Source organism: Diaphorina citri, unplaced genomic scaffold (genome assembly GCF_000475195.1).
Source record: "Diaphorina citri unplaced genomic scaffold, Diaci psyllid genome assembly version 1.1 scaffold513, whole genome shotgun sequence".
Taxonomy (NCBI): Eukaryota; Metazoa; Arthropoda; class Insecta; order Hemiptera; family Psyllidae; genus Diaphorina; species Diaphorina citri.
The window spans coordinates 115,568-128,879 of NW_007377947.1; the positions used below are offsets into that span (position 1 = coordinate 115,568).

General features: G+C 39.3%; 3 protein-coding genes across 4 annotated transcripts in view; all 3 read right to left on the bottom strand.

The window, feature by feature from the left end:
* Positions 1-8,700, bottom strand: part of LOC103509598 (propionyl-CoA carboxylase alpha chain, mitochondrial-like) — a 21,499-nt gene extending 12,799 nt beyond the window's left edge. Inside the window, exons 1-9 of the mRNA XM_026823887.1 lie at positions 8,464-8,700; positions 7,500-7,703; positions 6,484-6,763; positions 5,508-5,643; positions 4,901-5,003; positions 4,283-4,419; positions 3,667-3,854; positions 1,602-1,707; positions 1,162-1,214 (exon numbers count right to left, since the gene is read on the bottom strand). Coding sequence (XP_026679688.1) covers positions 1,162-1,214; positions 1,602-1,707; positions 3,667-3,854; positions 4,283-4,419; positions 4,901-5,003; positions 5,508-5,643; positions 6,484-6,763; positions 7,500-7,703; positions 8,464-8,520 — 1,264 coding nt within the window. The 5' untranslated portion in view covers positions 8,521-8,700. The remainder of the gene's footprint in view (positions 1-1,161; positions 1,215-1,601; positions 1,708-3,666; positions 3,855-4,282; positions 4,420-4,900; positions 5,004-5,507; positions 5,644-6,483; positions 6,764-7,499; positions 7,704-8,463) is intronic.
* On the bottom strand, positions 176-3,576 carry LOC113467626 (propionyl-CoA carboxylase alpha chain, mitochondrial-like). 2 transcript variants are annotated; one of them, XM_026823903.1, is made up of 2 exons: positions 3,472-3,572; positions 176-1,214 (listed from the first exon to the last, which is right to left on the bottom strand). In XM_026823903.1, the coding sequence occupies exons 1-2, from the start codon at positions 3,545-3,547 to the stop codon at positions 1,099-1,101; spliced, it is 192 nt and encodes a 63-aa protein (XP_026679704.1). In that variant the 5' UTR covers positions 3,548-3,572; the 3' UTR covers positions 176-1,098. The 2 variants fall into 2 exon arrangements, with proteins under 2 accessions (XP_026679704.1, XP_026679703.1); XM_026823902.1 differs by lacking the exon at positions 176-1,214 and adding an exon at positions 1,387-1,707 and having other exon boundaries at positions 3,472-3,576.
* A 1-nt stretch (position 8,701) lies between the features above and the next one.
* Positions 8,702-9,512, bottom strand: LOC113467624 (propionyl-CoA carboxylase alpha chain, mitochondrial-like). The gene is made up of 2 exons (XM_026823888.1): positions 9,337-9,512; positions 8,702-8,990 (listed from the first exon to the last, which is right to left on the bottom strand). The coding sequence occupies exons 1-2, from the start codon at positions 9,498-9,500 to the stop codon at positions 8,702-8,704; spliced, it is 453 nt and encodes a 150-aa protein (XP_026679689.1). The 5' UTR covers positions 9,501-9,512.
* Positions 9,513-13,312: the final 3,800 nt, after the last annotated feature.

Sequence of the window (13,312 nt, forward strand, 5' to 3'; positions counted from 1 at the left end):
GGAGGTTGCCGTCATCTTTCAACTATGATTCACTTTCAATTTCAGGTCGGGATCAATGTACCAATCCCAGTACCGCTGTCTATGTTTTCATTCACTGGGTCACGAGGTTCATTCCTGGGCGAGAATCATTTCTATGGAAAGCAAGGGTTCTACTTCTACACGGAGACGAAGACTGTGACCCAACTGTGGCGAGAGAGTGACGTGACGCATAGCAAGGCTGCGGTGTCCATGCCTGTCATGCAGTAATACAAGCAGGATGTACTGTGTAATCCTGAAGAAATCTGGTCTTCCAGTTATCTTGACACTGAAAAGCTATGTGCCAATTGTGCCATGCAAAAATCTAGATATTCAGGAACCTCTAAGGTACGCCATCAATCTTTTGATTTCGGGTTTGATCTTTTGGCATGTTTAGCTAAAGCGGAAACCTTAGATTTTCTTAAATTACCTTTTCCCACTTCAAATCATTCCAGTGAGAACTTTATCTCACCAGTCTTCCATTTATACCTTCATTTTGATTATATAAACAAATATTTTTATATGTGTAATAATTATTTTATTAAATTTTAATTTTATTTACAACATGTACGATACGTTTGTACTTATTAACACCTTATAATCAGGAAAAATCACTCATTTCAAACTATTTCGTGTAGTTAGCTCAATTTTATTTTAACATTTCAATGATTTCTTTCAATCCCTTGATTTCTTCACTGGTTTTTGTGATATCTGGGGCTTATTGTTTTTTCCAGTTCCGAGTTTAGTCTCCTATTAAATCAGTATAAAATTATCAAGGGCCTGTTTCACAAACTACTCTGCACTTCTTACTTTTTTTACGGGAGTGCTGGGTTGTTCGTGTAGCCACCGAGGAGAGCAAGCCAGCTTTATTAGGTGACGGTCCTAAGCCCGTGTAAATACAGAAGGTTTGGTGTTAGGAAAGGCATCCTGCCAGTAAAACTCTGCCTAAACCAAAGATGGAAAGTCGTTATACAATAGGAAATACGGTTAATGGGTTGTTCGTGGAATAGGGACCCGTTTAAGTTTTCAGTTTTCAGCCAATTTCCGAGGATAAGTTTTCAGACAAAATCCAAGGTTGAGTTTTCAGACAAACTCCACCAATATATCATCCTCAGACACGGTACTTCCTGGTTCAATATTAACCACCTTGATTTCTCCCGTCATTGCCGCCACGAGAGAATTCTGCATCTTCATTGCCTCTGAAAACACAAGGGGAGAGTTTGATGATCAATAAGATTTTCTCGTTTCTTCATTTTTTTTAAGAGGATTGACAGAGGGAACTGTAACTGCTAAGGTCTTATCGTCCCGAAATCGAAGAGAGAAGGAAGACAAGATAGGAGAGCCGAGGAGAGCAAGCCAGCTTTATTAGGTGACGGTCCTAAGCCCGTGTAAGTACAGAAGGTTTGGTGTTAGGAAAGGCATCCTGCCAGTAAAACTCTGCCTAAACCAAAGATGGAAAGTCGTTATATAGGAAATACGGTTAATGGGTTGTTCGTGGAATAGGGACCCGTTTAAGTTTTCAGTTTTCAGCCAATTTCCAAGGATAAGTTTTCAGACAAAATCCAAGTTTGAGTTTTCAGACAAACTCCACCAATACATCATCCTCAGACACGGTGCTTCCTGGTTCAATATTAACCACCTTGATTTCTCCTGTCATTGCCGCCACGAGAGAATTCTGCATCTTCATTGCCTCTGAAAACACAAGGGGAGAGTTTGATGATCAATGAGATTTTCTCGTTTCTTCATTTTTTTAAGAGGATTGACAGAGGGAACTGTAACTGCTAGGGTCTTATCGTCCCGAAATCGAAGAGAGAAGGAAGACAGGATAGGAGAAAGCCAACCGTTCCGAGAACTAACATTATCCGATCAGGATAAAATCCGCCCCGGGCGGGAATCGAACCCGCGGCCTAGCGCTTACAAGGCAGACGCACTACCAACTAAGCTAACTAGGCTGGCAGCGTTCGTTTCTTCATTGAAGAAAATACCCGATTTTTTTATTATTTTTTAATGCAATATCGTGCTTACTATGAGTTCTTTGAGCTATCTTGGACCTTGTCTAGTTTGCTAATGCCTAAGCCCATCAGAAATCGAACCCACCAAAAACATTGACTACGATTCTTATTATAATTATCGTTGTCGTTGTTCTATCCAACAAACTTAAGGTAGTCTACCTGATAGTATCTGTGCTCATCAGGTGTCAGGTATACCTGATCAGGTGTACGTGCCAGGTCTAGCTGATAGTATCTGTGCTCATCAGGTGTCAGGTATACCTGATCAGGTGTACGTGTCAGGTCTAGCTGATAGTGAGTGGCTGGCTTTACTGATGGTCATGTAGGAAACACGTGTAGGTATGGGTGACTAGCGTGTTGGCCACACTAGCATGAGCGTGTTGATTTTGGGTCATAGCTATTTAGAATGGCGAAGTGGTACCACCTTTTCATAGGTGGTTCAGTGGCTGATGATTATATTTTTTGATTAGTCGGTACCTAAATCTTCGGTTGGTAGGTGAATAAATTACAAACAGGTAGGTACTAAAATAATTCCGTAAATAGGCACATATCTATGTTTTCTTCTTTTTTTTTCGCCTTTTCCCGTGTACAGACGGGGTCGGCGTTTTTCGCCAGCCTCTCAATCAGGCCTGAAGCTAGGGTATAAATTTTACGAGTGAATGCCCTTCGCACTCAACCTTTGCTATTTCTTTAGCAAGGGGAAATTCAGGCTGGTGTACTCCCTGTTTATCGTCGTCCCCCAGCCAGAATAAGCTGGTCTACTCCCTGTTTAACGTCCCTCAGCCAGATCTACTTACCAAATTATGCAAGCATTTCGTTCGAAAAACCTGACGTAAAATCGATTTCTTATGCATTTATATTTCACTTAGAAAAAAAGTCCATCTAAAAATCACTGATTTTCACTTTATAATTTTAATCACGCAAGATACTTCGCACAAAAAGTCCTTCTGAAAATCACTTTTTTTCGCTTTTAAAATTTTATTAGGTACCTACTCAGAGAATATTTCACGATTCACACAAAAAAGTTCATCCTAAAATCACTGTTTCTCACTTTTGAAATTTCACTCACAATATTTCACACAAAAAGTTCACTCACAATATTTCACACAAAAAGTTCACTCACAATATTTCACACAAAAAGTTCACTCACAATCACTGTTTATTTTTTACTTTGAAAATTTTATCACTCAAACAGAGTCACGTTACACGACTAGAATTTTATCTAAATTAGCAGGAAATTTTACTAGGGGCAGAACATACATTTTTGATATAAATGGTATACCCATCCGTATAAGCAGAGCTTGTGCCACGGATGGGGAAAAAGAAGTGACGTGAAGTGACACGTGACGTGAAGTGATAGTAGTAGTGTTTCTTCCTTCATCATCGCGTTGTACTTACTGTCCCCTCGCATTTCTAGGAAATGCTTCATAAATCCTTCAGGTCTTACCGACAACACACAGCTCTTCTCCTTCCATGATTTGGTCACCGACTTTACAGTTGACTGATTTGACCAGTCCTGGCATTGGAGCATGCAGGATTTTCGTTTCGTCGAGTAAATCCATAACCATTGTGCCACGGATGGGGAAAAAGAAGTTTACATAGAAAGTAACCATAAATGCTTCATAAATCCTTCAGGTCTTACCGACAACACACAGCTCTTGTCCTTCCATGATTTGGTCACCGACTTTACAGTTGACTGATTTGACCAGTCCTGGCATTGGAGCATGCAGGATTTTCGTTTCGTCCAGTTTCGGTTTCGGGGGTAACAGTTTGGCGTATTCGAACTCTTTCTCGGTTTGAATCAGGAACTTGTAAGTTGTGCCCTCGAATCTAAAAAAAATAGGGGTGTTTGTAAAATTATATCGATTTTGAGCGTAGGTACTAGTGAATAAGTAACAAATGCTCGTATTTTTATTATTATTATCAAGGACTGCACCTACCTGCCCCTTATGGATTGCACCTAGAAGCTGATATTGATCTTTTACCCCCCTTCAATCTTCTTTTTTACCTCCTCCCGTTCTAAAGAGGTTGACGTTTGGCGTCACCCTCTTTAGGTCAGAATTAGGCTGATCTTTTTCGAGACTGTCATTTGGAATATTTTGCGATTGAATGTCCTTACTTCCTGTCTCAACTTTCACTGTTTGGTGAGGCAAAGTGTCTCTGCTTTGAGACAAATTGGGCGCTTTTCTGGAGGAAAAAGGCAAGAATATTCTTATCCAGACTTACGGTGTGAAGAAAGCAACCTTTTGAACACTTACGAGATTTCCACATTTCCTCTGCAGTCTTTGCTTATAATTTGGAACGTCAGAGGTTGGTCGTTGATTGTTGTGTGTACCAGATTGTTCGACACGTGAAAATTGTCTTCTATGATATATTCTTTGTCATTTAGTGTTACCTGAGGAAGAAAACAAGGATCATAGAATGATCTGATGAATCTTGATGTTGAGGATTCTTATTCAGAAATAAAACGAAAGTGATCTGATAAGGAGCTATTGAATTTGATAGTTCAACCATTTGAGCTCTTGAAAATTGTAGGTACTTACTTACTTAGGCCTTTCATCTATCGAAATTCCAGCGTCTCAAGAACAAACTGAACTTCACACCTTTTCATGTAGATTCACTCCTCCGCTGAGTCCGCTGTATGTAATTATCTGTCTGACACTCTAATCGTATATCGTATCTATTGATGCTTCGTATTTCGATTGATCTTTTCTGCGTCTGGCTGTGGGACTATAAACAGGGAGGAGAACAGCTAACCCTAACCAGCCTAGCTAGCTGGCAGTTCTTCAAAGGGTTCTCCCCCTACACCTAAGCCTCAGAGACTGGGGCGAACCTCAACCTAAACAGATAGGTAATTTTATTATTAAAAAAATTACCTGAATTTCTATGTGTCTTGGATTCTTGATGAACTTCTCGACTAGGATTCTGTCATCTCCAAAACTTGCAGCCGCTTCTTGTGACGAAAGCTTGAATCCTTCTCTGAAACAAAAGCATAGGAGATTTCACGTAACTTTAGAACCAAATATGAATTTCAAACAAATACACTTTTCATACTATTTACCTACCTACTTTCTATTCATGTTCGGGTTTTCTCCGTCTTCTTCATCTTCTTTTACTGCACCTTTTCACAATCTTATTTGTGGTTGGCGTTACTTTCTTTATCCTACCCCTCCATACCCTCCTATCTAATGCTTCCTCTCTTCTCCATTCCTTTTCTCTCACGTCTTCCTCAAACTTATCTCTCCACCTCAGTTTTGGTGTCCCTCTGTTTCTTTTCCCCTGTTCTGTAGGTATGGTTAGTCTAACCTTTTAGGCATCTTAGATCTAATTGTGTGATTGAAGCCGGGGGCCTCAAAGAGACTTTAAATAGGTTGATTTTTTTTTTAATCCACAAATTTCAGCCAATCAGATTGCTTAAACCGAGTTTAAACTTATTTTGTGGCCCCCGGCCTGAATCCTTCAGATTCCTTCTCACACACTTACATGGCTTCCTGATCGTTATTAGCTATCCGCATGCCTTTACCACCTCCCCCTGCTGAAGCTTTGATCATAACGGGGTATCCTATGTCTCTGGCTATCTCCACACAGTGGTCAGCATCTCTGATGATGCCATTGAAACCTGATGAAACAAAGCATTTGGACAGAGTGAAGTGAAGTCTAAGTTTTAACTCGAAGATTTTGCATTAGAGATTACCAATCCAGTTAGTCTGTTGGCACATGTACAAAAAAAGGAGGAATTTTTAATTGTGTTAAGCCATAACTTAAATACTTTTCACAAATATCGTTCCCCAATTATTACACCTAGATAAAATTTATGACTTGGACTCGAACCACCAACCTCCAGATCCAAAGTCCAACGCGTTAACCAATGGATCCCTGAGGTTTGTTGGCACATGTACAATATTGTACAGAGGTATGTTTCGAAATGCACATTAATTTCCTACAAAGATAAATTCAATAAAAATATTAAATGAAATTTCGTATACCGTACGTCATCTAAAGGGTAAACAACTCTTAACGTCATACTTACTGGACGTGGAAAATAGTAAACAACTTTGACGTAAACAGAGGAAGGTAATCTCTCCGTGCGTATCTTAATCTATGAAAAGACCACGGGACTGTGATACCAACTCAGATACGGTACTCTATTGAAGAAAACTATCCAAAGAGCTGAGCAAAAAGCGGGTAAAGAAACCTGGAGACAGAATCTTGGTACAGCCACTCATGTGACAGTTTGACATACCGCAGTCTCACAGACCTAGTTCTGTCTGACAGTTGGAACGTGTGTATCAGAAAAAACTTGAGACTTATGTCTGTCAGACAGTCTGACACACCCAGGTCTGTGAGCCTGCGGTCTTTATTCTTTACCAGACTAGACGGTCTGCGTGTAAGTGGGGGGCATTGGTTTTAAGTTTTGAGTTATTCCAGACCAAGACATTTTTGGGCAAATCCCCCTTACCTGGAATGATATTGACTCCCGCCTCCTTAGCCAACTTCTTCGACTCCAACTTATCCCCCATCCCGCGTATACACTCCGCCGTCGGGCCGATAAACACCACCCCTTCCTCCTTAAGACGCGAAACAAACGACGCGTTCTCCGACAGAAACCCGTAGCCCGGATGAACTGCGTCCGCACGCGTCTGTCTGATCGCGTCGATGATTTTGTCCACGTTGATGTAGGACTGGGCCGCCACTGGTGGCCCGATACAAACCGCTTCGTCCGCCAATTTGACGTGCCGCTGAAAAACGCAAGGGTCAGGAAATAACATCAAGTGTGCCCATTCTCCGACAGAAACCCGTAGCCCGGATGAACTGCGTCCGCGCGCGTCTGTCTGATCGCGTCGATGATTTTGTCCACGTTGATGTAGGACTGGGCCGCTACTGGTGGCCCGATACAAACCGCTTCGTCCGCCAATTTGACGTGCCGCTGAAAAACGCAAGGGTCAGGAAATAACATCAAGTGTGCCCGTGTGTAAAACGAGCAGCAAAGTGAACAAATATCATCCGATTCCAAGGTTGGGGAGGTCTTATCGTCCCGAAATCAAAGAGATCGAGGACAGGATAAGCGAAAGCCAGCCGTTCCGAGCATGAATCTCATCTATTTACGATAAAGTTCGTCCTGGGCTGCTATCGAATCTGCGACCCAGCGCTTACAAGGCAGCCTCGCTACCTTCCAAGCTAACTAGGTTCATTGACTTTTGAAAAACATGTTTCATTAGACTTTGAACCTAAAAGTGGTTTTGGTGGCCCATCGGTATCGAATCTGCGACCCAGCGCTTACAAGGCAGCCGCGCTACCTTCCAAGCTAACTAGGTTCATTGACTTTTGAAAAACATGTTTCATTAGACTTTGAACCTAAAAGTGGTTTTGGTGGCCCATAGGTTTCCCATAATATTGTAGGTAACTTCGTTCAAGACAGCCACACTATCATCACGTGACGTGACCTGATAGTAGTGTGTTTCTACCTTTACTTACGGCAGTTCTGTCAGCCACGGAATACACCGCCACGGTTTTGATCCCCATCTTCCTCGCCGTCTCTATGATTCGACATGCTATCTCTCCTCGGTTGGCGATCAGGATTTTGTCGAATTTACTTTCAGCGGGGTCGAATGGGTCCTTGAAATAGATGGAGTGATCCAGACAGAGGATTTGACCCGTTGCGAAGCCATTGCGCTTTATCTGTGAACAGATAGGGGGGTTATAATAAAGTCAGCCCACTCACTATCAGGTATATGTACCTGATCAGGTCTACCTGATAGTCTGTGTGCTCATCAGGTATCAGGTAGACCTGACATTCGGACCTTTTCACCCGTACCTGTCAGGCCTACCTGATAGTATCTGTGCTCATCAGGTGTCAGGTATACCTGATCAGCTGTATGTGTCAGGTCTAGCTGATAGTGAGTGGCTGGCCTTACTGATGGTCATGCAGGGAACACGTGTTTGGGTCACTAGCGTGTTGTCCACACTAGCATGAGCGTGTTGATTTTGGGTCATAGCTATTTAGAATGGCGAAGTGGTACCAGCTTTTCATAGGTGGTTCAGTGGCTGATGATAATATTTTTTGATTAGTCTGTACCTAAATCTTCGGTTGGTAGGTAAATAAATTACAAAATTACAAACAGGTACTAAAATAATTCCGTAAAAAGGCACATATCTATGTTTTCTTCTTTTTCTTCGCCTTTTCCCGTGTACAGACGGGGTCGGCGTTTTTCGCCAGCCTCTCAATCAGGCCTGAAGCTAGGGTATAAATTTTACGAGTGAATGCCCTTCGCACTCAACCTTTGCTATTTCTTTAGCAAGGAGAAATTCAGGCTGGTGTACTCCCTGTTTATCGTCGTCCCCTAGCCAGAATAAGCTGGTCTACTCCCTGTTTGACGTCCCCCAGCCAAACTAAGCTGGTCTACTCCCTGTTTAACGTCCCCCAGCCAGATCTACTTACCAAATTATGCAAGGATTTCGTTCGAAAAACCTGACGTAAAATCGATTTCCTATGCATTTTTATTTCACTTAGAAAAAGTCCATCTAAAAATCACTGATTTTCGCTTTTAAATTTTTATCACGCAAGATACTCCACACAAAAAGTCCTTCTAAAAATCACTTTTTTTCGCTTTTAAAATTTTATTAGGTACCTACTCAGAGAATATTTCACGATTCACACAAAAAAGTTCATCCTAAAATTACACTCGGCACTCAATCGCCCAACCTTCGATGGAAATATCCTCCTGTTGCCACTTCAGCGAGTGTCCTTTGGCCACCCTGATCATTTGGTGCACCAGGTCGATTCCTGTGATGAACTCCGTGATTGGATGTTCCACTTGAAGCCGGGTGTTCATTTCCAGGAAGTAGAAGTTCCGGTTTTCGTCGACCAGGAATTCCACGGTCCCGGCTGAGGAGTAGTTGATGTTCTTGCACAGGGAGACGGCTTGCTCCCCCATCGCTTTGCGGGTGGAGGCGTCTAAATATACACTGCGGATTACGGAAGAAGGCAAGAATACAAAGTATTCAAGGATGAAAAAATATGAACAGGGAAGGAAAACACTGACGATGCTATGTTACAATCTCGACCAAGTGGTACCTGATGCTTTCCAAAACTGGTGAAATCTCTTGAAACTTTGGTACTGACAGAAAATGAATGAAAGTTTGTAGGGTTTTTGGGCTGTTTCCCAGCACCGACCGTCTTCCAACATGATTCCTGAAATTCATGATTCGTATGATTCCTATATGCAACATTTATTTTTGGTGATATTGTTTCGCTCACTTTCGCTTGTTTACCCAATTTTAACGAATTCTTCGGATTGCTTGAAAGTCTTACCTTGGAGCTTCTTCGACAACTTTTTGATTCCTCCGCTGAATACTGCATTCTCTTTCGTTCAGATAGAGGGCGTTGTTGTGGGAGTCTGCTATGATCTGGAAAACAGAAAAGACGTAACGTTCAAAATGGCTGGTATCTGGACGGGTGACCTTTTGGGACAACATGTGCTGCTGACTTTTTTGGAGCGGTCAGAATTTGAGGAGATCACTGTTTTTTACTTTGAAAATTTTATCACTCAAACAGAGTCACGTTACACGACTAGAATTTTATCTAAATTAGCAGGAAATTTTACTAGGGGAGCTCCTATTATCCACTTTATCTAGCTACGTTTACAACATAAGACAATGTCTGATAAGCATTTTTGCTTTTCTGTGTGCCTTGACTTCTTAAAAATGCTTATCACTTGATACCTCACTCCTTATCAGCGTTGATAACGTCTCTATTTAATTTTAGGTAAAACCCTCGATGTAACGATGTAGGAATAAAGATCATAAATAGAGGAACAGAGAAGAATAGAGGTAGGTATTACCTATCTATTACCTTACTCATATACTCGTACCTAATGATGTAATTACGGAGGTATGTATCAGGCTATCAGGTATTAATAAAATTGTAGCTAGGTACCTACCTATGCAGGGTAAGTAATTGTAGCTGCCTAATTACTTACTTACCTAAGAAATTAATCAATTAAAAAAAAAAATCTAATGTGAACAATAAATTTATTTTTAATTTTATACAATTAAATAATAACAATATACGAGTGACTAGATAATAATAGAGGAACAGAGAAGAATAGAGGTAGGTATTACCTATCTCTGCTTGTATACCTAATGACGTAATTACGGAGGTATGTATCAGGGTATTAATTGTAGCTAGGTACCTACCTATGCACCTATGCAGGGTAAGTAATTGTAGCTGCCTAATTACTTACCTAAGAAATTAATCAATACCTAATATAAATAAATAAAAAATAAATCTAATGTGAACAATAAATTTATTTTTAATTTTATACAATTAAATAATAACAATATACGAGTGACTAGATAATATCCCTCTAAAGTACTGTTGTCTTGTCTTGTCTACTGTTGTTTTGTTTTTATAACCATCACAATTATTTACACTACGTACTTAGATAGCTTAAATTCGCGCAAGTAAGAATATACCTATTGATGTCCAATCTGTCACTGAAGTAATAAAGACAGTCACAAGCGTTTCTGTGATAAAACTAGATCTGTTTTGAAACAAACCCTTGTAATATAGGGAATAATAGGTAGGTGTAGGTAATGATTAGTTCAATAAATACAAAGTTTTTTTTTACAGGTTATCAGTGTAAACGGTCTGTTGCACTTGTTTGCCATGAACCTCATGCAAGAGGTCCCGGGTTCGAAACATGGCAGACAATAAAAATCAGTGACTTTTTGAGTAACGTGTGGTCCACAACTTACCTACATCTAAATAAGAGCGTTTAGGTTTTTCAAATTTTCTTGAAGATTTTTTATAAGAACCTCCATTAATCCAAATCTTCAAATAGGTAGGTAGGGATTTAAAACAACTCTTCTGTTATTTTTTAATGTCCTTAATACTTACCTACATACCCAAGTACTCACTAGTCCTACATACAACATACATCATGTCATAATTATTTATTAGATAGGTACGTCCTATAATTATAAAGTTTCAAATACTTAATAGTATAGGCTGGTACTTTGTAGGCTCTCAAATCTGACCAATTACAAGGTACCTACTTAAAACTGACTAATTATGATGTTCCATCAATGCAGAACATCTGTCAAACGAACGCATTGGAAACTGAAAGATTAGAAATTGATAAGTTGTAACTATGTATAACGATGTTGTAAACCATAACGATATACGATTAGTGAGAGTGATTCTCTCTGGTCACCCATAATATTTATAGTGAAACTATCCCAGAATATAGTGAAACTATAACATACCAGAAAGCTCACCAAAATAAAAATCTCCTAATCGAAACTGTCTTGATAGAAATACATTTTTATTTTTATCTGTTTTAATACCTAATATCGTAAAACTAGGTAATATCGTGAAACTACCGCATATGTAGGCATGTAGGTATATGTACTCTATGCAGTAAAAAGATCAACTTGGGTATTTTAAGGTGATGAGAACGCAAATATCTACCTCCTATAACTACCTAGTTACCTACCTAGGTATTTACTTCGATGATAAACAAGAAAGCAAATAGGTATCTACTTAATTATCTATCTGCTTCGCTGATAAATAAAGTAGGTACTTAGGTAGGCTTGCCAAATATCCAAAATGTCGATTCGGGACGCGAATCCGCGAACATAATTGCCAAATCCGCGAACATAATCTATTACTCTAACTAAAGCAAACTCAGTTTTTATTGTCGTGTCCGGGATTTGAACCGGCAGTCTCTGAGTCACATCGGTCATCAATGGTTAAGCACTAAGCGCCTCTGATACTGGAAAATCCTTCTTGATAGACGATTAAATTCCATCCTTTTCTATAGTGTTTTTTCCTGTTTATTAAGTATCTACATATTATAATATATGTATCTATCTTGTGTTCCTGTATACCTCTTACAAATATATCTGGATACAGTAGAACTTCGATTATTTCAACTGATTGGGACCGGGGGTAGTTGAAATGATCGAGGCTGAAATGATCACTTTCTATGATCATTTCCTTTGATAAGATAGGATATCCTTTGAAAGATAGCAGAAAACAATGGATTTTGGAGTTGAAATAATAGAAATTGAAATAATCGAGGTTCTACTGTATATAGAAATTGTATCTTGTGTTGATTTGTGTACATAGACCACACGAGTGTAACCATGGCAACCAGAGAGTCTGCGTTGTAGCAACCGGTTTTAGAATGTGGGTCACTGTGTCCCGTGTACCTATTTGGTACTTGGGACGGTCCGTGTCCATACACTCGTGTTCAGTTGACATTTAGCCTTGGGCTAGTAAACAATGAATCTGATCTCTTTCGATTCTTGCTTGATCAGTAATGCTAAAAAGCTAAAAACTTCTCGTTCGATTATTGCCTGGTCAGTAATGGTAGAAACACACTATCATCACGTCACGTCATGTCATGTGACGTGATAGTAGTGTGACTGTCCCGAACGAAATTACCTACAATATTATGGGAAAACTCTGACTTCACGTGACGTGATGGTAGTCTGTTTCTATTTTTTTCCTTTAGCCTAAAAACTTCTCTTTCCATTCTTGCCTGGTCACTAAGGCTAAATACAGAGTGGAGTGGAGAGCACAGAACACAGAGCAGGTAGAGGGAAGCGACAACTAAATTGCATAGAACTGAAAGCGAAAAGCTTTCCATATTGGATTATTACTTATTAGCTGATATTATTAGTTTATTATTAAATAGAAAGAATCGATTCCCCCAGAAGGTAAATTATTTATGTTTTTGGTCGGTGTCGTTATTGCTTACTTACAGTTACCCAATGGATTTGGAGGATTTAGCTAAGCTAGAAACTCTAGATTAATTATCTATTCAAAATACGTAGCCATATTCTTACCATTTTACTATATTTATTTATTTATTGACAGATTTATTTATTTTTATTAGTTATGAATAGTTTATACCTAGATTTATTAAATTTATATTAGATAGTAGGTATTGACATTTACCAACTTAGTAGGTATCTTACATACGTAATTACGTAGCAATTAAAACCATATTGGTTGATTTATTGAGTAGCTATACATTTAGCTGAATTTTTATTAAAATAAGTAGGTTATATTTATGTAAAAAAATCTGTTAACCCCTGAGAAAATCAATACGTAATTTTGAAACTAACTTTTTAGATTAAGATTCATGTATTGTAGGTAGTTAGGTAGTTGTAGAATGTATTAGCGCTAAATGTACCTGAATTTTAAACTCTCAATATTTTATCCCTTAAAAGTTGCAATTTTTAACTCATTGGGAGAATAATATTGAGGTTATTATTAT

Coding starts and splice junctions, on each gene's coding strand:
- LOC113467626 (XM_026823903.1), bottom strand. CDS start 3,547: ATGCCAGGACTGGTCAAATCAGTCAACTGTAAAGTCGGTGACCAAATC. Junction 1,215..3,471: donor AGAAGAGCTGTGTGTTGTCG/GTAAGACCTGAA, acceptor TTGTGTTTTCAG/AGGCAATGAAGATGCAGAAT.
- LOC113467624 (XM_026823888.1), bottom strand. CDS start 9,500: ATGTTGTCCCAAAAGGTCACCCGTCCAGATACCAGCCATTTTGAACGT. Junction 8,991..9,336: donor GTTGTCGAAGAAGCTCCAAG/GTAAGACTTTCA, acceptor CGTAATCCGCAG/TGTATATTTAGACGCCTCCA.